Raw genomic sequence first — 24,629 nt, 5'->3', positions numbered from 1 at the left:
CAGAGACACACACACACCTAACTCCAGGGGCTTTTGATTTACTGTTTAGTATAAGGTTCAGATTAGGAGATGGCCTGGTTGGTGGTAAATTCTTCCAGGTTAATTGATAACTGCTTTTAACACATAAAAGGCAATTTCCTATGGGTCAAGCTAATGTTTCACCATATTCTAAATTAATGGCTGTTTTTTAAAAGTTACTAATTGGACAAAAGTTCCAATACTACAGTTATCATTTGAAAGTATAAGAAAATAGAAAAGGTATATGAAACAGATATTTATTACAGAACAATATTTTTAAACAGTATTTAAAGGCTTTAAACAAAAAAGCATAATTCCACACACTGACAATGATTTAGTAGCATGGCAATACCTTAGGCTGGAGAGAAATGTTTGTTCTTGATGAATTTACATATAATAAATTCTCATGACATTTGATTCCAAAATATATGCATGAAATGGTTTGACATGATTAACAATTTAAAGGAGACTATAAACATGAGGTCAGTGACTGGGAGAGCTGTATTTAAAAAAAATCAGAGATAAATAATTCTTTAGGAAGCAACCATGTACCTATGTACGTCTGAAGATCAAGGGTTAAAAATCCATTCCTGATGAATCCCATTAAGCAAAGGATGTATAACATCCATCACACATCTGTTCGAAAAACAGCATGTTTTCACAATTATACATTTCTTTACAAATAAACAACACTAATGACTAGAGAGAAACCAACAGAATGAGTTCCAAAATGTGCTCTCGCGAGGCATCCCTGAGCCCTATCTTAAGGCATCCATTTTAATCTTGGGGCTTTAAGAACATCTTCTTTGCTTTAATTGGCTTTATGTCTCCATTTTCATCTTCTTCATAATTGGCACGGTCTCTTTTTTTGGCAAACTTTTTCCCAATTGTCCCCACCAAGGTCTCATATCTGTTAAAATGATAAACACAAGTTTAGTTTCAAATAAAGAAGACAGGAATCAAGACTTGTCAAGAATATCAAACCAAATATGCAACAAAGAGTACGAAAAATCAACACTATGATTGACAGAAACCATCTGATTTAAAATTTATGAACTTCTCTACAAATGATCAAATTCTTTACTTTTTTTTTCTGGGTTAGTGTTCTAAATAAATCGAGATGTATATTTTAAAATATGAATTAGAAGCAGCACTAGAAATGAGCCCTCAACTGCCAGCCTGTGACAGGTGTGAACACTGCCCTGCCACCCCAGGAAGCCCTACGTGCTGAGTACTCCCTTCAAAGGCTGGCAGACCACCTGACTGAGTGCCAATGGACGCTGTGGGCTCTAGGCTCAATTCTACAGCCGATCCAAGGTAACAGTTACCTTCTGGCCATTTCTTCATCTGACACATCGAGCTCCACTGTTTCATCTTCAACTTCTTCTGCTTTGTTTTTAGCATTCATCTGAAGCATTAATTTCTAAAAAATACAGAAATGCTGACTAGCAGAGCTGGAAAAAGCTTGTTAAAGGAACTGGTGTCAAATGTACTTGAAAGCAAAGAAATAAAAGTTACAGCATCTACAGCACTAGTCAAAATTTCTAAGGGATTCTCTATAATACTTTATTTCCCAGTATGCTAACAGAAGCTAACTCTGAATTAAAAAAAAATAATCGGCAAAGCTCCAAAAGATTAGAATTACTGTTAATGAGTTTAAATTTTATTGTATTATTTTTGTTGGGGGGGGCACACCTGTTGCACATGGAAGTTCCCAGGCTAGGGGTCAAATTGAAGCTGCAGCTGTAAGCCTACGCCACACCCACAACCGAAGCAACGCCAGGTCTGTGCAGGGCCTGTGACTTACACCACAGTTCACGGAAAATCCTGGATCCTTAACCCACTGTGTGAGGCCAGGGATTGAACCCGCATCCTCATGGATACTAGTCGCATTCTTAATCCATTGAGATACAAGGGAACTCCCTAAATTGTATTTTAGATCATAAATCTTAGTTACGTGTATCTAAAGCAGGCACACTGCTAGCTTTAGATAGGGGCAAGAAAAAATATAGTTTCAGATATCCTTTGAACTCCCCGTCTTTGAGCCAAATAGAAGAAATGCTGCAGTCAAATATAACTTTAAGTGCAGTTTTTGGTGGTGGTTGCGGAACAGGGAGGGCAAACTGCTAGACGGATTGAAGGCTGGCTCTCGTATGATGGAGAGGAGGGTGGACAATGCACTGACTTTCACATGATGTCCATGTGCCTTGGGTCTATCCTCCCTCTCTTTTTCTTACATTTACCTTTTCTTTTCCCTTTCTCCCTTCCTTCCCCCACTCCTCTTTTTAGGGCTGCACCTAGAACATATGGAGGCTCCCAGACTAGGGGTTAAATTGAAGTGCAACTGCCTGCCAACACCACAGCCACAGCCACACGGGATCCCAGCCACATCTGCAAACTACACCAGAGTTCACAGCAATGTTGGATCCTTAACCCACTGAGCGAGGCCAGGGATCGAACCCACATCTTCATGGATACTAGCTGGGTTCATTACTGCTGAGCCACAGTGGGTACTCCACATTTATCTTTTCTTGATAGTTACCTTCTGACAGACTTAAAATAAAACAATTTCAAGAACACAAGCTCTGTGAGGGCCTACGTTTTGGTTCCCTGCTGGATTTCCAGTGTCTCAAAAGGGCTGAGGTACCACAGGTACAGAGTAAATATTTACTGAGTAAATTCACTCAATGGTGGGTGTCACCAGAAACACAGTATTAACAAATGTGTTCTAAGTACATCCTACTTATAACAAAGTAAGTGCTCTCAAGTTGCTATCACTCTTTTCATAACCAGGTACACCAAAGTCTTCTCACAATTCATGACAGCTCAGATCTGCAAGTCAAACGGTTCAAAACCCTCTTCCAGAGAGAATATATTCAGTGTTACAGGGTGCCAGTAGTTAAAGCCATTTCCTGATAATCTCTCACATTAAATTCGGGGGGCCAGATCAACCTCTTTCCCTGATGCACCGTACATACTCTGAAGTCCTTGTCCACCCAATACCCTGGTCTTTGGGCATCACCCACTCATAATCTTTGCTATCTTTTTTCCCTTTTACTCCACTGCCCCTTTTCTCTTTCTAATCTAAAGCTTTAGCCAGGCCAAAACCAAGGAAAGTATAGATTAAAAACAAACACCAAGGAAAGTATAGATTAAAAACAAAACCAAGGAAAGTGTTGATTTTGTGTAAAATTTAATACCTTAATTATCATGCCCCTTTAAAAAAAAAAAAAAAAAAAAAAAAAGAAGAAAAGAAAACCAACCTATTATCCTTTAAATAACCTGGCATTTAGTTTGGTTAAGTGTGGCTCCTACAGGCATCCTTAGAGAAGCAGTTTTCAACCAGGGATGACTTTGCTCACCAAGGACCACTAGCATGTCTGGGATGTCTGGATACACTTTTGGTTGTCACAACCGGGTTGTATACGAATATCTAGTGGGCAGAAGGCAGAAGCCAAGGACGCTGCTCAACATCGTACCATGCACTGGACAGTACCCGCCACGAGGAATAATCTGGCCCCAAATGGTAACAGTGGCAGGGCTGAGAAACAGTGACTTCAAGTGACAGTTAGGAAACTAAAGCTTTCTGTCACAGCCTTCCATTTGGTTTGTCAAGTGCCTGACAGGATGGCTTTTAATAATGAGCCAGAGTTCTAATAATTATTTGTTAGATGAAGGCCTGTGCTTCTCTACAAACCTGAGGCAGGAAAATTAAAACGAATATATAAGGTGAATATTTACTTTTCATACCAACTTTGCAAAGATTCATTTAAAAATCTATTTACAAGCTTGGATTAGAACCAGTCCATTAAAAAGCCAAATTACTCAACTTTTAAGAAACATTTTTTTTTCCATTAGAAGAGATGCATTTATCGATGCCAGAAAATAATTTGCTGTAACAGCATCATATGAATAAAATCCTGATATTCCTGTAAAAGACCTGAGCTAAAATTCTAACACTTATAGCGGCACTGTCAGGGACTATATATACTGCTATATTAAATTATCTACTCAATCTGACCATAAAACTAGACTGCAACGCCTGCAATTTCTTTAAATAGCTATGGCGATATTTCAAGACTAGTTATTTTCTATATAATGAGGAGAAATGGTATCTTGTGGGGAAAAACCTAAACCCAATTATTAGCAGAAAGAATTCAATTGGAAAAATTTAAAATCTGAAGCAATTATATTTAATACCTCAACCTCGGGATTAAATCCTCTGAATGACATTCTTCCATAGAGAAGATCTTCACATAACAAGAAACTCTGCTCTTCTATTATGAAACTCCTAAATGAGAAAATAAACCTGTATTAATAGCATGTCTACTTGTAACCACACACCGCAAATAAAAGTCAAGATTTCAAATGAAAAACACTTCTCATGGCTCTCAGTGGAATCAAGTAAAAATACAGCAAGATTTCCAACCTAGGATTAGAAATAAAAACTGATGAATTTGGTCAACAAAAGCCTTAGGAGGCATGGAGGCACAGCCTCTCCTAAACACTACATTTAATTTGCATGAATGCCTACACAACAGACAGACCTGAATTTTCCAAATGTGAAGCAAAGTTTCTTTGACAGTTACGCCCCCTCAACCAAGTTCTTATGAAATTCCCTGAAATTAGTGTCCTACGCACCTTTCAAAGAGTATGTAAGTTGGAGCTCTTAGCTATAAATAAGAACTGACCCTGGATGACTTAAGCAGAGAAATAATTCATTGGATACTGGATATCTCACAGAAGCACCAAGGGCTGAGTGAGAACAACTGGAAAATGGACAGAAATAAGAGTGGTGAGGTAGCTGACTCCAAACCAAAATCATGCTACAAAACCACCCCAGTGGAAACGACACTGCTGCTGAGAGGACTAAACACTGGACACCACAGAGGCCACTGCTGCTGCGGACACAAGATGCAGGTATGGATGTTTCAGTCTCTGAAAGGGATTCTCCTGCGAGTCATTAGTTCATGACCCCAATTCCAGGTAAGCATATCTGACTACAACCCCCTATCAACCATAAAGCAACCAGGGAAGCAAATACTTGCCTTTATGGCTTCTTTGGCAGGTTGCTTCCTGTCAAGCAATCTCACCCTGCTTTTTGTCAAGATTCACTCACTCATTCATTCACTCAGCAAACACTTAAACTGTGTGCTAGGCACTGTCCTATAGCTGGTGAGAGCCACCTTTGAGAAAGTCTCTGCTCTCACAGAGGTTACATTCTAGGGTGGTACCAGATAATAAATAAAAGATGCAACGATAATATATTAAAGATATATGTTACACAGTTATATAGCATTTATATGTAATAATATACAAAAACTAATTAAAAAAAGATACAATGGATGAACATGGAAGGAGCTTATTCCACTCCTGGCCATAGGGAGTAACTGGTACACACCAGCTCTCCCATAACCAATAAATTCAGGCACATGCTCTCTTGAACACTTCGTTCACCCCTTCCCATATACCTGTGGTGCCCTTTCAACTGCCCTGTTTCTTGCAGAGAGCAGGTGATAAAAATGTCACCGGTATCCCAAGGAAATCACCTCTTTCGGGAAAGCACCATACATATGTACTCAAGTATTCACAAGAGTCAAAAGATGGGCCCAAAGGCTAGGATTCATGGCAGGACCACTGCCCCTGAGAGGCCTTTCCCATGCGTTTCTAATGACCCAATAACTGTAACATTAACATAAAAAGGAGCATAGGTTTTTTTTGGTCTCTAGAAGCATAGTTTCAATGATGAGGAACACTACTGAGTTAGGAAATATGGGAAATATTCCAAAACTTAAACGTACACACTCTGTATTTTAATTTTCCTATTTTCATTAATGGGAGTCCATCATTTTAGAGCTAAAACACATGCAAGAAATTATCTCTTTGGTCTATTTTTTCAGGTAAGAAACTACTACTCAGAAAAAAAAAAATCACTTGCTTAAAGCCACAAATAACATGCATGGCAAAACAGGGCAAGAACTCACTGATGGGAAACAATTCTCCGTGGGTCTCTCTCACTTCTGCCCACCTAAATGGGCACCTAAATGTCCTTTCGTTCTGAACTGTCTTTTCAAGGATATCTGCACGGTGAATGGCTTTGAAAGGCAGCACTATTATCTTCCTTCTTCCTTTCAGCAAAGCACAGACTTGCTTAACGTGCAGTAACATAAAGATAACACCTTCCTCAGGGCCAAGGGCAAGTTTGTTAGCAGTCCAGTATCAAAGACTCAGGTTCCCTAAGCTCAGGCCTTCTCCGCTGTGGTGCAGATCAACAGGGGTTGCTGCATCATCTCCCCGGGGGTTAGGGGAAAGGAGGCCAGCTCGGTGCTCATGCTGCCTGCTGTGCTGTGAGTAATAAAGTCCTATCTCTGACTCAGCACTTGGATACCTTCCAGCGGTATACATGCAACTGGCAGGCTAACCTGTGAACGTGCAAGTAGGGGCAATCTCAGACCTCACAGTTCTTGAACTTCACCAGGCCATATATACAAGCACAGAAACACAATAGGCAACAATACTTTCTGAACATCCTATGGCAAAAGAGTAATTAAACTGGCACAACCTCTATCCTGGGGCACATCCGTCAGAGAAAAACAATATAGCAACAACATATCAAAACCTTTGACCTGGTAAGTTCTATTCCTAGGAGTTTATATTAAAGCATTTAATATTAGGTTCCCTGGAGACAGATTCTGAGACTGAGTCATGTGTACAAGTTTTATTGGGGAGCGTTATTTGGCAGATGGCTCCGTGTGAAAATGAAGACTGCAAGACCGGGCTGGGGAGAAGCTGATTTGCAGCGTGGCCACACCTCAGTGCCAACAAGGAGCTCTGGAGACAGGAAAGCCCAGCATCTGTTCCAAGCTGTGAGAAAGCAGACAGACCCTTATCTCCTTACACAGCCTGGTCATTGGCTAAGGGTGTCCCATGTGGGGAGACGTCAATGTCGAATTGCCCTAATAGTCACCTCTAAATTATAGCCCAATACAGCTAAACACTCTGCAGACTTCCGAAGCAGATATACGATGAAACCTCCATTTTCACAGATAGCAGTAACCCTCTGGAAAAATGCAGATGACACTACCAAGAAAATATTCACAATCACCAATGAGCAAAACGAGCGGGTGAATTTCCTAACACTCAAGTGTAAGGAAACACATATACTATTAACATTTACTGTGCTTTTATGCCTGGCTCTGTGGTCACCGCTTTACATGTATTATCTTGTTTGCTTCTTGCAATGTACGTGACATGCACTATTATCATACCTAATATACAAATGACAAAAGACAAGTTCAGTAACTTGCCCTAGATCACACGTAAGCAAGTGGGAGAGGCGGGCTTCAAACCCAGGCCTGCCCGCCTGTCTCCAGAGCCCATGCACTCAGTTAACCAATCCATTCCACTGTCTCCTTATTTGAGGTGTTAAAACAGACACACCAGAGCAACCTATCATCCCTTCACCCCTCTGATCTACCTCCCACTCTGCCCCCCCCCCCCCAACCAATACTTTGGGAGGCTGATCTGAACATAATACATGAGAGGGTTCCTTTGCCATCTGGAGCAGCTCCCTTCCTATGGGATTACTTGGGCTGGCTGAGCCCTAAAATAAAGGAGCAGCTCCTGTAGGACACTCTCCTCCACACAGCCTGTCTCCAGATTCAGTAACCACTCCCCGCCCTTGACCCTCCAGATCCGCCAGTAATTGTGTAAATCACTTCTGTTATGCAAGCCACTGAGAAGCTGCACTGTCCACACTGGCTTTCCTATATCTGCCCACACTATGGCGGTCTCTGTTACATGCTTCTCAAATTATCCAATTTGACAGTGTCGTCTCTTCCTGCCAATATCCTAAACTGATATGCACTTGTATACATAAATAGGATACTGAACGATGACAAAAGGTTATTATTTTCTACAACAGTCTGAAAGTTTGTATGCCTTCCCTCCCTCCAATTTATATACTGAAAACCTAACCCCCAAAGATGATGGCACTAGGACATGAGGCCTCTGAGAGGTGCTTAAGTCATGAGCATGGGGCCTTCAAGAATGGGACTGGGGTCTTACGAAAGAGACCCCAGAGAGATGCCTAGACCATTCCACCAGGTGAAGACACAGCAGGAGGGTTCTGGTGATGAAACAGGAAGGGGGCCATCTAAAACATGACCATGCTGGTATCTTGATTTTGGACTTCCGGTCTCCAGGACTGCGACAAATAAATTTCTGTGGTTTATGGGCTACCCACGTTGAGGTATTTTGCTACAGTACCTGAGGAGGCCAAGAAAAGTACCTGCCTAGGAAAGGAATTTAAAGGTCATTTTTCTGGGACTAATATGCTGTGTTTTTTGGGAGGGGGGAAATAATACTGAAAACAAGATATAAATTGTCTTGCTGGAGTCCCTGTCATGGCTCAGCAGGTTACAAATCTGACTAGTATCTATGAGGATGAGGGTCTGATCCCTGGTCTCACTCAGTGGGTTAAAGGAACTGGTGTGAGCTGTAGGTTGCTCATGCAGACTGAACCCCAAGGTGCTGTGGTTGTGGTGCTGTGGTTGTGGTTGTGGTGTAGGCGGGCAGCTGCAGCTCCGATTCAATGGGAATGTCCATATGCTGTGGCTGCAGCCCTAAAAAAGAGGGGAAAAAAAACAAATCCCCAAACAACCTGTCTTGCTTTTCAGTAATAATAAGTAACAAAACATCTGGGATACTTTGAACAAGTTTAGCCAAGGCATAAAATTAAATAACAGCTCCTTACCAGTAATGGTCCCTTCTTCCTACAACCCCACTCCCAAATCCATACCATCTCCAGCATCATCCTTTCCTCTCCCACTAATATCTTGCTCTGAGAAGCAACAGAGTAAACAAAGTACTTTTCTTCCATGCCTTCTGGTCAGACGTCTATCTTTAGAGAAGGATGTCTGACCTTCCAAAAAGATCCAGAGAAGGTCAGCCAAATAAACAATGGAAAATAATGTGCTAAAAAATTAATTATAAGGCATAGAAAGGAAAAACATAAATGTGCCTCAAGATAATAAGCAGCATCTTCCGTCATTTGATGAAGTTTAAGTAAAGGTACCATACCACAGAGCTCACTAAGGTTAAGAAAGCATCAAGGCGAAATGATAAATAGCTTCCAAGAGAATTTAGATAAATTAATTGATGATGCAAATCCATTAATCCTTCATTCACAATCATTTATCATATATCAACCAAGCTTAGCGGTGGAAGAGAAAAGATGTAGTGTGTTATCCAGATTCAGCAACAACTAGCTAGTGACCCTGGGCCAAGTTACCCTCCCTTAAGCCTATTTCCCCAACTAAAAAATGGATAGAATGATAGGGGGCAGTTCTCAAGTCTGCTATGAGGAAAAAATGGAGATGTAAAGTGCTTAGCCCCACTCCTAACACACACTATAGACCCAGTACATGTTAGCTAAGACGGCTGGTGCTACAAGTACAAATTTTTATCGAAGAAAAGAAACGAAAAACTCTTGACCTGCCTTTACAAAGCTCTTACTAAAACCAAACTGAAGAGGCCTGAAGTGCACATCTAATTTTCAGAGCTTAATACAACAGAAAGCACATTAAGATTCTCATAAAAGTCCCCAGTCATTACCAGAGACATAAGAGCAAGATTCCTTTATTCAGTGTTGAAAAAAAAAAAAAAGAACGATGTTATAAATAATGGCTGAGGACTCATTAAAAAACTATATATATATCCAAGTAGATCTCTTACATTCCTTTTTTTTTTTTTTTTTGCTCTTTAGGGTAGCACTTGCAGCAATGGAAGTTCCCAGGCTAGGGTGTTGAACTGGAGCTGCAGGTGCTGGCCTACACCACAGCCACAGCAATGGAGCATCCGAGCTGCATCTGCAACCTACGCCACAGCTCACAGCAATGCTGGATGGATCCTTAACACACTGAGCAGGGCCAGGGATCGAACCTTCATCCTCATGGATACCAGTCGGGTTTGTAACATGCTGAGCCACAGTGGGAACTCCTAGAACTCTTACATTCTTAACAATTAAAAAAAAAATTTGTGGATTTCCCCTGTGGCACAGTGGATCTGGTGCTGTCATTGCAGTGGCTTGTGTCACTGCAGTGGTGTGGGTTCTATCCCTAGCTTGGGAATGTCTACATGCTGCAGGTGTGGCCAGAAAAAAGTTGCAAGGCTAACGCTAACTCAAGAAACTGAATAGATACACTATTTCATGAGTTTTATGCCAGTGGAGTGATGAATCATATTTACGGGGATTTCCCTTTGAATGCCAAAAGCTTCATAAAGAAACCTACTCTTTTTCTTTAAGCTCAGGCAAATCCAAGTACCAGTGCTCTTCACTAATAATTTTCTTTTCTTCCTCTTCTAGTTGTTTCTTGGTTTCCGAGTCCAGTCCCCTTTGCATGAACTGTCAAAACAAAATAAAATCAGTGTCAGCAACTAATTTTTCCAACTTTGAGTTGAGGAAAACTCAACTTGCCCTCCCTCATTTCTCTGAGAATCTCAGAAGAGGAGGGGGGATGACGACCAAGCAGCTTAGGCCTGCCCTTGATAACATCACACTAGGATACAGCCTGCTATAGCACGTCAAAAAGCAGCAGGTGCACTTCCTTCAGAAGACTTTAAAAGGACTTTACCATATTTTAGTTCTTCTGATTTAATAAAACAGGCAACAAAAAGCTATATCCAATAAATACTACATTAGATATTTCAGTTTTACACAGTGGACAGAGAGGACAGCCTAAGACAAAAGACTGATCCACAGAGCAGGGCAGGCAGGTGGAGATAGAAAGTGAGTGGGAGCTCCCATTGTGGCTCAGCAGTGATGAATCGGACTAGTATCCATGAGGAATTGGGTTCCATCCCTGGCACCACTTGATGCATTAAGGATCTGGTGTTGCCGTGAGCTGTGGTGTAGGTCGCAGACATGGCTCAGATCTGGCACGCTGTGATGCAGGCCAGCAGCTGTGATTCCAATTTCTTCCTAGCCTGAGAATTTCCATATGCCACAGATGTGGCCCTAAAAAGCAAAAAGAAAAAAGAAAAAAAAAAAAAAAAGGAGAGAAGAAATCCTCAGCTGGGAGTTCCCTGGTGGTCTAGTGGTTAGAATTCAGCTTTTTCACTGCTGTGGCCCAGGTTCAATCCTTGGTCTGGAACCTGAGATCTGAGATTCCACCCACATCAAGCACTGCATGCCATGGCTAAATAAATAAATAATTTTAAAAAAAGAAAGAAGGGGGGGGGGAGGAGGGAAAAAGAGAGGAGGGGACTCAGCACTTTCTCAGTCTCTCTCTGACCCAAGGAGCCCAACGGTCTTTGCAGCTGCTGATCTTGATCTGCAATGCTCAAGTTCTCCCACCTGGGCAACGCCTAGCCCTTCTGACTGAGGTAAAGCTACTCCAACTCTGCAATCATCCCTGCAGGTGCAAACAGCATCTCTTTCTTAGAAACTTCTCATGGCAGCCGTAACTAGTCTCACATATTTTGAGTGTCGATCTCGGTCTCCCCTGCAGACCTTCGGGGCAGGGACTGTGTCTGGATCATCTCCTCCATCAGTACCAGGATGGCGGATGATGTGCTGTAAGGGCCCTGCGAACACAGACTGAAGCCGAGCTCCATCTAGAAGCCTGCTGCTCTTCACCTACATCTATCCTCTGAAATGCGTATCTGCTCTACGGCTGCTCTTGATTCTAAAGGCTGCAGAAGCTCAACTCAAAACAGACCAATGCAGAAAATAGCAGTCTTGCTTGCAAGACTCTCTCTAGCACAAAAAGGGACAGGTGAACAAACCAAGAAGGTAACTGTAGCAAATTGATAAAGTATCAGTGGGGGGGTGGGGATAAATTCAGAAAACATCCAGGAGTCTCCCAGAGGTTAGGTCTGTGGTTCCTCTGGTCTCTATTTATCCTCATTTCTTTCCCTTGCCCAGGCTCCCTCTAGTCTAGCTCTTCCAAAACACAAGCAGTTTTAGACATAAGGTCTTTACCAATGCCTACTAAATGAAATGACAACACTCGAAAAATGTTTTACAAACAAAATATAGTGATAAGATCAAATTCTGATGAGGATGCAGAGAAAATGAATCCATCCTGCACTGATGGTGGGCAAGGAAAATGGTGTAACTTCTGGGGAAACCAGCTTGATAGTTTCTTCCCCAAATAAACAAGCACTTACCATATGACCTAGCAATTGTCCTCTTGGGCATTTACTCCAGAGAAACGAACGCTTACATTCACTCAAAAAATTATACAGAAATATTCACAGCGGCTCTACACTGGAAACAACCAAAATACTCTTAGACAAGTGAATCATTAAGTACTATGGTACTGGCATAGCAAAGAATTCTACTCAGCAATAAAAAGGAACTGTTGATATACTCAACAACCTAGAAGGATCTCAAGTGAATTATGCTGAGTGAAAAAAGTCAATTTCAGGAGTTCCCATTGTGCGTGAACCTGACCAGTATCCATGAGGATGCGGGTTTGATCCCTGGCCCTGTTCAGTGGGTTAAGGATCTGGCATTGCTATGAGCTGTGGTGTAGGCCACAGACATAGCTCGGATCCCATGTTGCTATAACAGTGGTGTAGGCCGGTGGCCACAGCTCCAATTCGAACCCTAGCCTGGGAACTTCTATATGCTGTGGGTGTGGCCCTAAAAAGACAAAAAGAAAAAAAAAGTCAATTTCAAAAGGTTACATAACATCTTTGAAATAACAAAGTTATAGGAATGGAGAACAAGCCCCTTGCTGGAATTCAGGGATGGCAGAAGGGAGTGGGTGTGGCTACAAAGGGGTAGCTGGAGGGAAATGTTCTGGTGACAGAACAGTTTTGTATCTTGAATGTGATGGCAGACACATACCTCTACACACGATAAACTCTCTCTCACACACGCCCTCTGCACACATGGAGGAGTGCATCCGAAGTGGGGAAAGCTGAGTTGGCTCTGAGGGTTGTACCACTGTTTACCTCCCGGCTTGGCACTGTTCTCCAGTGATGTGGGACAGGAAGGAGAAGGCTGCAGAGCATCTCCCCGTGCACTGTCTGCAGCTGCTTGTGAATCTATCATTCTTTTAAATAATCTTAAAAGAAATGTTTGCAGTCTATCTAAAGTGTTTTGCAGTCCTCATCCTTTTACATCTTTGTCTATATCCTCACTACAGGAAAGAAACTGGCAATTTCTGGAAAGTGTACCCTGCACTTCTCAGTCCTTCTGTCTCTACTACTCAACATCGCGTTTCAGTTTTCTGCCTGGCAAAATATTCCCCAGGAAAGGCCCAGAACATGTGTCTTTTGGCCTTCCGTGACTCTTCTGGCCAAGCTTTCCCCAGGCGTGTTCCCCAAAGAGAAAATCTTTCCCTACTTCTAGGACAGTCTTAGGAACATCGGCTTATTTTCATTATGATTCTTCTGTGCCTCCTAAAAGACTGAAACTATGAACAGCAGACCATGTCTCTCGTTCATACCATGTTACTGGTACTCAGACTGCACTTGGTACATAGGAAGAGCTCAATACAGGTTCTCTGAATATGAGTCTAGAGTTGTCTTATTTTTTCAGACTCCCTTTTTTGAATGGTTCTCTTTAAACCCAGATGCCTCATTTCATCACACATTCATGGTGAAATGCAGTAATCCTGCCTAACTGCCCTTTTACCTCTCATTTTTAGTTAAGTAGCTATTATTTACGGTATACAAAATACATGCACACTGTTCTGTACACATGGAAAGGACAGACTATCCCGTGACTAGGAATCAAGCAACTCCGCAATTCTCCTGACTCTACAGTATCTAAGGACATGTCCTAGAGCTAGTGATTTCACTTTACTCACAACTGAGGGCCGAGAGCATGTAGTATGAACTAGTACAGTCCATAGGCTGGATGAATATTGTTGTAAATAATGAAGTTTTATTAGAACAAAGCCATGCTCATTTGATTCTGAGCTATGATGGTAGGGTTGAGTAGTTGTAACAGTGGCTGTTTGGCCCACAAAACTAAAGACTTTTCCCAGAAAAAGTTCACTAATTTTTGTCTTAAGAGTCCAAAAGAGCACAAGTCACTGACGAGTACCCTTTCTATAAACATTCCATCATACCGACAGACCTTCCACATACATCCTTTAACTTTCTACTTCCTGTCAGGAGTACCCTCCAGCCTCCAATAGCTGACCAGGACAGAGGACTTCAAGCACACTAGGAAACAAATGAGTCAGTATTAAATCCTCAACCTTCTCATTCTTGCTCTGTTCTTAGCTCTGGCTGAACAGCTCTGCCAGACAAGGATAAGGCAACCTAATATAGCCGTTCCATTCCTTCTCATAGGCTTACCCTCCTCCATCTGTACTGTGTCTCCTGCAATCCTGCTATTAAATTCTTTCTTGTCAATGGTCAAAGTTGCTAATCCAACTAGAGAACCTGGGTAAGTTTTTTTCCCTCTCTCCTTTGCCTCCAATGTCCACCTGAGTTTTCCTCAATGCAGGTGAAATTTTTTTTTTCTTTTAACTTCTTCCTTCCTACCCCCCAAATTAGATTGTGGGTTTGAGCCATAATCACTCAGCACATCTCCATTTGACTTTTTTTTTTGGTCTTTTTAGGGCAGCACCTGTGGCATATGGAGGTTCCCAGGCTAAGGGTTGAATTGGAGCTGTAGCTGCACAGCCACAGCAATGTCAGATCCAAGCCGCACTTGCGACCTACACCACAGCTCACAGCAACACTGGATCCTTAACCCACTGAGAGAGGCCAGGGATTGAACCTGCGTCCTCACGGATGCTAGTCAGATTTGTTTCTGTTGAGCCACGACAGGAACTTCTCCATTTGACTTATTCCAAGAGCTAAAACAACTGCTGCTAAAATCATTTCAATGCCTGCACTGCCAATCCACTTCTTTGAAATCTACATGATTACAAACCATAAGCAAATGACTCTGTTCAGTAATGATTCAAATTTTGTTAATATGCATGTAAGTAGTACTTTAGAAACTAAATTACACTATGATTTATCCTCCACCCTCATCTTATTCATCCCTAGTTACACTCTAGCTCAACACCATTCACGTCTTACACATGCAACATTTACTCTCTAATCTTTCAAGAGATTATACATTTCTTGCTTTCTTTTATTGGAAATTCCATTATTCTCTAAACATGGTATCTAACAGTTTGCATCTATGAGGGGGTGTTTAGCAACAAGCAGTACAGAGTAGTAATTAAGGGCTAGGGCTTTGGAGCCAGACTGCTTGAGTTTAAGTTCTGTCTACACTCTTTATTAGAAGCGTAACTTTTTTTTTTTTTTTTTGGTCTTTTTAGGGCTGCACCAACGGCATATGGAAGTTCCTAGGCTAGGAATCAAATCAGATGCAGCTGCTGGCCTCCACCACAGCTACAGCAAGGTGAGATCTGAGCCATGTCTGCAACCTACACCACAGCTCATGGCAATGCCAGATCCTTAACCCACTGACCGAGGCCAGGGATTGAACCTGTATTCTCATGGATACTAGTTGGGTTCGTTACCCTGAGCCACAACAAGAACTCCAGTAGTGTAACTTTGAACAAATTACTTGCTTTTTGTTTCAGGTGCTTCAGATGTAAGAGAGGGATAATAACTGTACCCATTTAAACAGGTTGTTATGGGGATTTCATGGGTTATTAAGTGGATTTCATGCAAAGCAATTACAACAGTGTCCAGCACAAAGCAAGGACTATAGATGTTTGCTACTTCTATTATTTAAGTTTTAAGGCCTGGCTATTCCTCCTGTTTTAATTCCTATATTTATTTTATCTATTTTTGTCTCCCCTCCCCAATCTGAAATTAGTATGTTTAAATTAATCCAACTTCAAATCTGAAAATCAATTTTGTTTAAAGTTCTGGGTGACATAATTCACTTTCACCTAAAGTATTAAAATTCTCTCCATTCCCATCACCACTCAAACCTTTCACCCAGATCAGATCTAGCTGGTCGTTAAGACTGTAATTTGGGTCTTTCTTTCACCAATGTATTTTCTCCACAGGACAGTAAAAGTTATGGTGACAAGAAAGAAGCACAGCTAATGCTACTTTGCTCCGTGCTCAATAGCTTCGCAATGATCACAAGATTAAAAAACAAAACAAAACAAAACAAATTTTAACCTAGCCTAAAATTCCTTGCATGCCGCAACTACTGGTTCATTTTCCAGGCCCATTTCCTGCTGCTTGCCTTTCACACATACCGAATGACTTTTATTAGTTTCCGGAAAAAAAAAAAAAACGGATTTGGGGGGAGTTTGCCCCTCAGACTTCTGAATTCGCTTTCCCATTCGTCTATGTCTCTACAGCCCCCTTGCCCCCCAACCCCCAGCCTTCAGTCTTACTCTACTCCACCACTTGCAGAAGCTCAAGTACTTTGCCGGAGCTTCCGGCGCTTCTAGCATCACTGCACTTAGTACGCTGTATCCTAACTGCCTGCTTACGTGTCTGTCTCTCCTGTGGGACCAAGAACTTTGTGAGAGATTCCGCTGGATTCATTATCCGGTTCCGAGTGGCTAACCTAGAGCAGGCTTAACGCCTGAATGAATGAACGCGAGAGCAGGAAGTCCCCTGCGCTCGCCGTACGCCCGCTGCCTGCACCCCAGCTAAGTCTGGAAGACCAGGTATCCCTGCCGCCAGGCCCGCTTCTCTCGCGTCCTCGTACCTTCATGCGCAGCAGGTTCTTGGACAACTTAGTCTTGCGCTCGGCCGCCATTCTGAGTCCCGTCCGGCGCCGCGCTCCGCCCCTTGGCTCGCCGCGCATGCGCCAGGCTGCGTGCGTATCGGCGTCGTATTACGTAGCCCGTGTCCTCCCGCCCCTTGGCTCCGCCCCCGTTTCTCGCGTTCCAAAGCTGCCCGCGCTTTTCGCGCTTCGCCTCAGCGAGCGCTCGCTTCGAGAAGCAGCTTAGGGTAAAGGCACAGACACCTAAGCAGGCGTGAGATCGTTGTGACGCCAGGAGGGAGACCCCAAAAGGCCGCAGTCGAAGGAAGCCCGAGTCCCGGCTGCTGTCGGCCTTCCCTGAGGGCTTTGGCTGGGCTCCTCGGCCCGCGCGCCGTCTGAGCGCATCCCGCCTCACGGACCTTGTCCTGCCGCGCCGACCCGGTCACCCTGGTGAGACCTTTGAAACAGTTGCCGCACCAGCCATCCGGTCCGGACCGTTTCCTTCACGTGCTTCTAACGTGGCTGGTGGGCTTTCTATGTTCTGCATCACTTTACACATAGTAGTTCGTTTTACATTCACGATAATCCTAGGGAGTGGTCATTATCCCCTTGTTGCAGTTGAGTAAACTGAGGTAAAGGCAGGTTCCGGAACCAGCCCAAAGCCAGAGTAAGGGAGGTAGGATAAACCCAGGTGGTCTGGCTTCAGAATGGCCCTTACAAACGTGTTTAATTCACCTGTTAACTAGTGTGTGCGTCTTTGAACCTAAATGACCTTTCTCTAAAACAGGAGGACTATGAGTGTGAGAAGATACCCTTGTTTTCATCTGAAGAATTAAAAGAATATTGCAAAAATGATAGCTGTAATGCTCTGTGTACCACTTAAAGACAGTTTTTAGGGAGTTCCCGTTGTGACCCATTAGTATCCATGAGGATGTGGCTTGGATCCCTGGCCTTGTTCACTGGGTTTAGGATCTGACATTGCCGTGAGCTGTGCTGTAGATTGAAGATGTGGATCGGATCTAGCGTTGCTGTGGCTGTGGTGTAGGCTGACACCTGTAGCTCTGATTCAACCCCTGGTCTGGGGACTTCCATATGCCCTCAGGTGTGGCCCTAAAAAGCAAAAACAAAAAAAAAAAAATTTTTTTTCATTTGTAGGTGCTACACTTTGGAAAACACAGCCTAATAATTTTTCAGCTGATTGTGGGCACTGTGTCAAATTCTTATGCTAGGTACCACATGTGTATTATTAATCCTCATAAGAATGCTGAAGAGAGTATTGTCATCATATAGTTTGGGATCCTGAGGCCCAGAGAGGTTAAGGGACTTATTAGAGTTTACACAGCTAATTAGCGTTAGAGCCTAGATTGGTGAAAGAACTGACACTAAATAAAAGCATGGCTATGCCCTGGCAGGTTTTCTGAGAGGAGTAAGTAAAATCATTATAATGTAAGTGGTTATAGAAACTTGTTTATTCACATCTGCATGTGAGACCCTGGGCTGATCTCTTCAGCTACAATGCTGTATAGAAACACATGGCCTCCCTTTCCTGGAGCTGACATTATGGTAAGTGACATGGCAGAAAGAAAATGATGATGTGATAGAGTGATATGGTGATCTGGAATGGCTCTTGACAGATGATAGTGCCAAAGCTTGAAAGTTGAGAAAAATTTGCTCTATGAAGGGTAGAATGTGGTAAGAAGAGGGAATAGCGGAGTTCCCGTCGTGGCGCAGTGGTTAACAAATCCGACTAGGAACCATGAGGTTGCGGGTTCAGTCCCTGCCCTTGCTCAGTGGGTTAACGATCCGGCGTTGCCGTGAGCTGTGGTGTAGGTTGCAGACTCGGCTCGGATCCTGAGTTGCTGTGGCTCTGGCGTAGGCCAGTGGCTACAGCTCCGATTGGACCCCTAGCCTAGGAACCTCTGTATGCCGCGGGAGCGGCCCAAAGAAATAGCAAAAAGACAAAAAAAAAAAAAAGAAGAAGAGGGAATAGCAACTGTCAAGGTCTTGAAATGAGGAGATGAGTTGTCATAGAGTTTACAAGTGGAAACAAGAGAGGTAATCACATATTGCGGGTTGAATTGTGTTCTTCCGAAATTCCTCAGACTTTTGTCTCAGAAGGAGGCTGTATTTGCAAACAGGATCTGAAGAAGGTGATTAAGTTAAAACGAGCCCCTTGGTCCTAATCCAGTTTGACTGACGTCCTTATAAGAAGAAATGTCAACACACAGGCAGACACCAGGAATGCACATGCCTGGAGGAAAGGCCATTTGAGGAAACAGTGAGAAGGCAGTCATTTTACAGCCAAGGAGAGAGGCCTCAGGAGAAACCAAACCTGCCTACACCTTCACCTTGAACTTCTAACCTCTAGAACTGTGAGGAAATTAAGTTTTGTGGTTTAAGCCACCCGGTCGTACTCTTTTGTTATGGCAGCCCTAGCAACCTAATATGACACAAAAGTAGCTATAGATTACAGCTGTAGTAAGAGCCCTTTGTGAAAAGCATGGGGTTCATGAGAGGGCACAGCATATGCACCTAAACCATTCTTGGCACCTAAACCATTCTTGACGGGAATAGGGAAGGACTCTTAAAGGTGTGACAGTTAAGGAGTTCCTGCTGTGGTGTAGAGGTCAAGGAATGGGCTTGTTTCCCAGGCAGTGTGGGTTTAATCCCCAGCCTCTTTGTGCGGTGGGTTAAGGATCCAGCTTTGTTGCAGCTATGGTGTAGCTTGCAGCTGTGGCTCAGATTCGGTCACTGGCCCAGAAACTTCTATATGTTGTGGGTGCAGCTGAAAAAGAGAAAAAAAAGGGGGTGACATTTAAGTAGAGATATGAAAGGGGGGAGTCAGCCTGGGGCAAAACTTTCCAATCATTTAGTTTTGTGCTACCTTAACTCCCATTCATCCAACAAAAGTTTTCATCTTGCAAAACTGAAACTCTGCCTGTTGAACAATAACTTACCATTCCCTCCTCCCCTGGCAATCACTATTCTACTTTCTGCCTCTATGAATTTGATTTCTGTTCAGGATTTTGAAAGGAGTTCTGTGGGAGCAGAGGTGAAGAAGTGATCCATTCTGCCATCTGCATCCAGGAAACAGAGCTGACTCTGAACTAGATCTTCAGGGATAGCCATCCTGGGTTGTAAAACCCAAGGGGAAACAGTTCCTGACAGGAGTAAGAGCAAATGTACACCAACTAAGGATACTAGAAGTCCCACATCTTCCCTTTGGACCTCTGTTGTTACCAGATTCTGATTCATTTTCCTAAAACACCTGCTTCATCGTGGTAACTCTCCTTCTCCACAATTTACTGTGACTATTATTGTCTGAGGGATAAAGGTCAAATTCATCAACCTTCAAAATTATACATTTTTAAATTAGAAACGATTTATGAGTAGTAATGTAGGGGTTTTTGTTTGTTTGTTTCTGGCTTTTTAGGGCTCCTCCCACAGATATGGAGGTTTCTAGGCTAGGGGTTGAACTGGAGCTACAGCTACTGGCCTACACCACAGCCACGGCAACTTGGGATCCAAACCGCATCTGTGACGTGCACCATAGCTCATGGCAATGCCGGATCCTTAACCCACTGAACGAGGCCAGAGACTGAACCTGCATCCTCATGGATACTGGTTGGATTCATTACCACTGAGCCATGATGGGAACTCCTGTAGTTTAATTTGGAGTTAAACTCCCAGACAGGGAAGATATCCCCTTGATCTCTCTATGCTATTGAATTATAGTATACAGAAGATACACAGCCAAGGAAACATCGTTTTGGGGCAAGAGATTTTTTTATAAGTCTTAACACAATTCTGAATGCTTTCTTAATGGAATTTGTTGGAAGTCTCGAAACCTCTAGTTTCTTCCAATTGCTAGATTCCTCAAGAAAAGTTCCCCTTGGTCTCTTCACTCTTATAACTAATCATGTCTGAGATTGTGCAGCCTAGTACAGTAAGCCTAATCATATGTTGCTACTGAGCATTTGAAATGTGGCTAATGTGACTAAGTAATAGAATATTTAAATTTAATTAAATTTAAAAACTAGCAGTTTGAAGTATTTTTCTGTTATACACATTTTATTGTTTTTGGAGGACTGCATTTCACTTTAACGTTTGAAAATTTAGCGTTTGCATTTAGATGGGCTGTGAATATAAAATATATACCACATTTCAAATACTTGATATGAAGAAAAGTAAAAATATTAATTTTTCTTCTTCTTTTTTTTTAATTGCTTTTTAAGGCTGCACTGGCAGCATATGGAAATTCCCAGGCTAGGTGCAGAATCAGAGCTACAACTTCTGGCCTGCACCACAGCCGCAGCAAGGCAGGATTTGAGCCAAGTCTGCGACCTACCCCACAGCTCTCGGCAATGCCGGATCCCTGACCCACTGAGCAAGGCCAGGAACTGAACCCACATCCTCATGGATACTAGTCGGATTCATTTCTGCTGAGCCACGATGGGAACTCTCAAAATATTAATATTTTTCGTGTTGGTTATATGTTGAAATAATAGTTTGGATGTAATGGTATAAATAAAACCTAGCATTAAGATTTCATGTTTCTCTTTTTTTAAAATGAGGCTGCTAGCAAATTTAAAAATTACATATATATCTTCCATTTCTTTTTCTTCTTTTTCTTTCTCCCCCTCTTTCTCTCTCTCCTTTCTTTCTTTTCCTTTATCTGTTGGCTTTCATTTTTTTTACTTTGCAAGTACCAGAAATTGATGATGGCCTTTTTTTTTTTTTTTTTTTTAGCTTTTTGGTGCTGCATCCATGGCATATGAAAGTTACCAGGCTAGGGTTTGAATTGGAGCTGCAGCTGCCAGCCTATGCCACAGCCACTGCAATGCCAGATCTGAGCCATATCTGTGACCTACCCCTCAGTTCATGGCAATACCTGATCCTTAATCCACTGAGGGAGGCCAGGGATGGAACATGAATCCTCATGGGTACTAGTTGGGTTCGCAGCCCACTGAGCCACAGTGGGAACGCCAAGGAGATTAATTATTCAAAGATAGATTTTTTTTTTTTTGGTCTTTTTAGGGCTGAACCCAGAGCATATGGAGATTCCCAGGCCTGAGGGTCTACTTGGAGCTGTAGCTGCTGGCCTAAACCACAGCCACAGCAATGCCAGATTTGAGCCGCATCTGCGACCTACAACACAGCTCATGGCAACACCGGATCCTTAACCCACTGAGCGAGGCCAGGAATCAAACCTGCATCCTCATGGATACTAGTCAGATTCATTTCCGCTGAGCCAGGACAGGAACTCTGAGAAACTGATTTTTATGACACAAAGAAGAGGATAATTATAGCTGGAAGAACAGTGCCAAGGTCAGGTATCTAAGGAAAGAACAGAGTTCTGTTGACACAGCCACGGAGGACACATAAAGAGCAGCATTTGGGAAACCTCACATCCAGCAAGACAAAATGTGCTCCCTTTTATTGCTCCCTCATTTCATATGGTAAACAAGTATTTATTGACTGTTATATGCAGATTGTGACTCTAGGTCAACCAGTCTAAAAATGTAAGCAGTGTAATACATCCCTTCTGACCTTATATTCAGTTACTTATCAGGTTCTATCAGTTGTTTGTGGTTATCTTGGTTAAATCAGAACTTAGTGCTGGAATTGGCCTTACAGACCATCCAGGTAAGTAATTCCTAAACATTAGTCAGTGGTTATGACAGAATGACCAGAGGAAATTAAACACATCAAAAGCAAGAATTGTTCCTGATTCCTGGATGATTCTGATAATCCCATCAGTATTTGGCAACTACTGAGCTATATGCATCTCCCACTTCTATTAAGCACATTGCTTTAACTCAGTCAGAATTTAGGTGTGTGAACTTTCCATTCAGCTTTCTTTTTATCATAACTCCTTTCATACTTTCTTTTTGTTGCCATGAGTCTATCTCTGGCTAAATCTTGTTACTTTATGACTAAGAGTCAAACTCCTGGTTTTTCTGCCTTCTGCCTTTTTCATTCTTTAACACATATTTTTAAGAACCTCTTATGTTCCTAGCCCTTTGGTCAGTGATGGGAAACTACCCTTCCCCTGATAGTATGCCACAGACAAGGAAACAGGTCTTAAATGCTGTTGTAGAGGTAAGACTTACTGGCAGGGAACCTAATCTAGATTTGAGGACCTTGGAGAGACTTGGGGAAGTGACACCTAAAATGAGACCTCAGGATGAGTTAAGAGTATGCCAGCGAAAAAGGGAAAGGGGCAGGAGGAACGAAGGAGTGTTTCAATTGGAAAGGTGTTTGAATGATATCTATTGTGTAAGTGACACGTCTGGACAGGCAAGTTAGGGCCAGATCCTAAAGACCGTATGTTAAGTGGGTAGGATTTTTATTTTATGTATTTATTTTTTTATGATTTTATTTTTTCCATTATAGTTAATTTACAGTGTTCTTTCAATTTCTATTGTATAGCAGTGACCCAGTCATATTATATGGATATATTCTTTTTCTTGGATTATCTTCCATCATATCATGTTCCATCACAAGTGACTGGATATAGTTCCCTGTGCTATACAGCAGGATCTTGTTGCTTATCCACCCCTAATGCAGTGGTTTGCATCCCAGTCCATCCCACTCCCTCCCCTTTGGCAACCATAAGTCTCTTCTCCAAGTCTATGAGTTTCTTTCTGTGGAAAGGTTCATTTGTGCTGTATATTAGATTCCAGATATAAGTGATACCATATGATATGTCTTTCTGACTTACTTAGTATGAGAGTCTGTAATTCCATCCATGTTGCTGCAAATAGCATTATTTTGTTCTTTTTTATGGCTGAGTATCATTCCATTGTGCGTATATACCACATTTTCTTAATCCATTCATCTGTCAATGGACATTTAGGTTGTTGCCATGTCTTGGCTATTGTGAAGAGTGCTGTAATGAACATACAGGTGCATATGTCTTTTTCAAGGAAAGCTTTGTCTGGATATATGCCCAAGAGTGGGATTGCTGAGTCATATGGTAGTTCTATATTTGGTTTTCTGAGGTACCTGCATACTGTTTTCCATAGTGGTCGTGCCAATTGAAATTCAAGAGGGTAGGATTTTTAAAGTTGCTGTGAAACTATTAAACTGTTTTAAGTAGGAGAATGGCATCATTTCAAAATTGGGAGTTCCTATCGTGGTGCAACAGAAACGAATCTGACTAGGAACCATGAAGTTGTGGGTTCGATCCCTGGCCTCACTCAGTGGGTTAAGGATTCAGCATTGCCGTGAGCTGTGGTATAGGTCGCAGACCTGGCTCGGATCTGATGTTGCTGTGGCTGTGGTGCAAGCCAGCAGCAGCAACTCCAGTTCGACCCCTAGCCTGGGAACTGCCATATGCCGAGGCTATGGCCCTAAAAAGCACAAAAAAGCCCCCAAAAAACCAAAAAAACACCACAGTAGGATTGTGTTAAGATTGCTCTGACTGCTAAAAGAAGTAATAAATGAATTCAGTACAGTTGCAGGATATAAACTTAACATACAGAAATCATTTGGGTTTTTACAGGCAAATAACAAACTATGAGAAAGAGAAATGAAAAAAAAAAAACAGTCCTATTTACAATTGCATCTAAAAGAAAAAATACTTAGGAATAAATTTAACCAAAGAAGTGGACCTGTACTCTGAAAACTGTAAGACATTGATGAAAGACTGTGAAGACAGCACAAATGAATGGAAAGAGATATTGTGCTCATGGATTAGGAGAATCAATAGGTTGCTTGTACATGTTGGCTATTGTAAATAATGCTGCAGTGAACAAAAGGATACAAGTATCTTTTTGAATTATATTTTCCCCAGATAAATACCCAGAGGTGGAAATGCCAGATCATATAATAGTTCTATTTTTGGTTTTTTGAGAAACCTCCAAAATGTTTTCCATAGTAGCTTATCTCACAGCTTTTTAGCCTTGTCCTGGGTGCCTCATTAGAGTCTCCTCTAGCCAAACTGATCTAT

The 24,629-nt window shown here is 42.3% G+C and overlaps 2 protein-coding genes across 35 annotated transcripts in view; one reads left to right on the top strand and one right to left on the bottom strand.

The window, feature by feature from the left end:
- The window catches only part of MPHOSPH6 (M-phase phosphoprotein 6), a 44,838-nt gene extending 28,049 nt beyond the window's left edge, over window positions 1–16,789 (bottom strand). For 8 of the 9 annotated variants that reach the window (XR_014805353.1, XR_014805351.1, XR_014805352.1 and 5 more), the window contains exons 1-5: window positions 16,679–16,789; window positions 10,311–10,423; window positions 4,219–4,309; window positions 1,347–1,441; window positions 571–928 (exon numbers count right to left, since the gene is read on the bottom strand). Coding sequence is in view for 1 of the 9 variants with exons in the window: in XM_021097043.2 (XP_020952702.1) it covers window positions 796–928; window positions 1,347–1,441; window positions 4,219–4,309; window positions 10,311–10,423; window positions 16,679–16,777 (531 nt within the window). In the remaining 8 variants the exon portion in view is untranslated. Of the gene's footprint in view, window positions 1–259; window positions 929–1,346; window positions 1,442–4,218; window positions 4,310–10,310; window positions 10,424–16,678 lie in introns of those variants that run through there. The other variant, XM_021097043.2, reaches the window with a different exon arrangement.
- A 42-nt stretch (window positions 16,790–16,831) lies between these two features.
- The window catches only part of CDH13 (cadherin 13), a 1,446,594-nt gene continuing 1,438,796 nt past the window's right edge, over window positions 16,832–24,629 (top strand). For 16 of the 26 annotated variants that reach the window (XM_084957934.1, XM_084957954.1, XM_084957942.1 and 13 more), the window contains exon 1: window positions 16,832–17,125. The gene's annotated coding sequence lies outside the window, so the exon portion shown is untranslated. Of the gene's footprint in view, window positions 17,201–24,629 lie in introns of all 26 variants that reach the window. The other 10 variants (XM_084957940.1, XM_084957957.1, XM_084957943.1 and 7 more) reach the window with 1 other exon arrangement.

The sequence above is a fragment of the Sus scrofa genome, chromosome 6 (genome assembly GCF_054392235.1).
Source record: "Sus scrofa isolate SSC_HxYL_T2T_F1_AM1 chromosome 6, Sscrofa_HxYL_maternal_Yorkshire_Landrace_v2.0, whole genome shotgun sequence".
NCBI classification, from domain to species: Eukaryota; Metazoa; Chordata; class Mammalia; order Artiodactyla; family Suidae; genus Sus; species Sus scrofa.
Note: the sequence above shows the minus strand (reverse complement) of the source record. Positions and strands in the feature narration are given on the sequence as shown.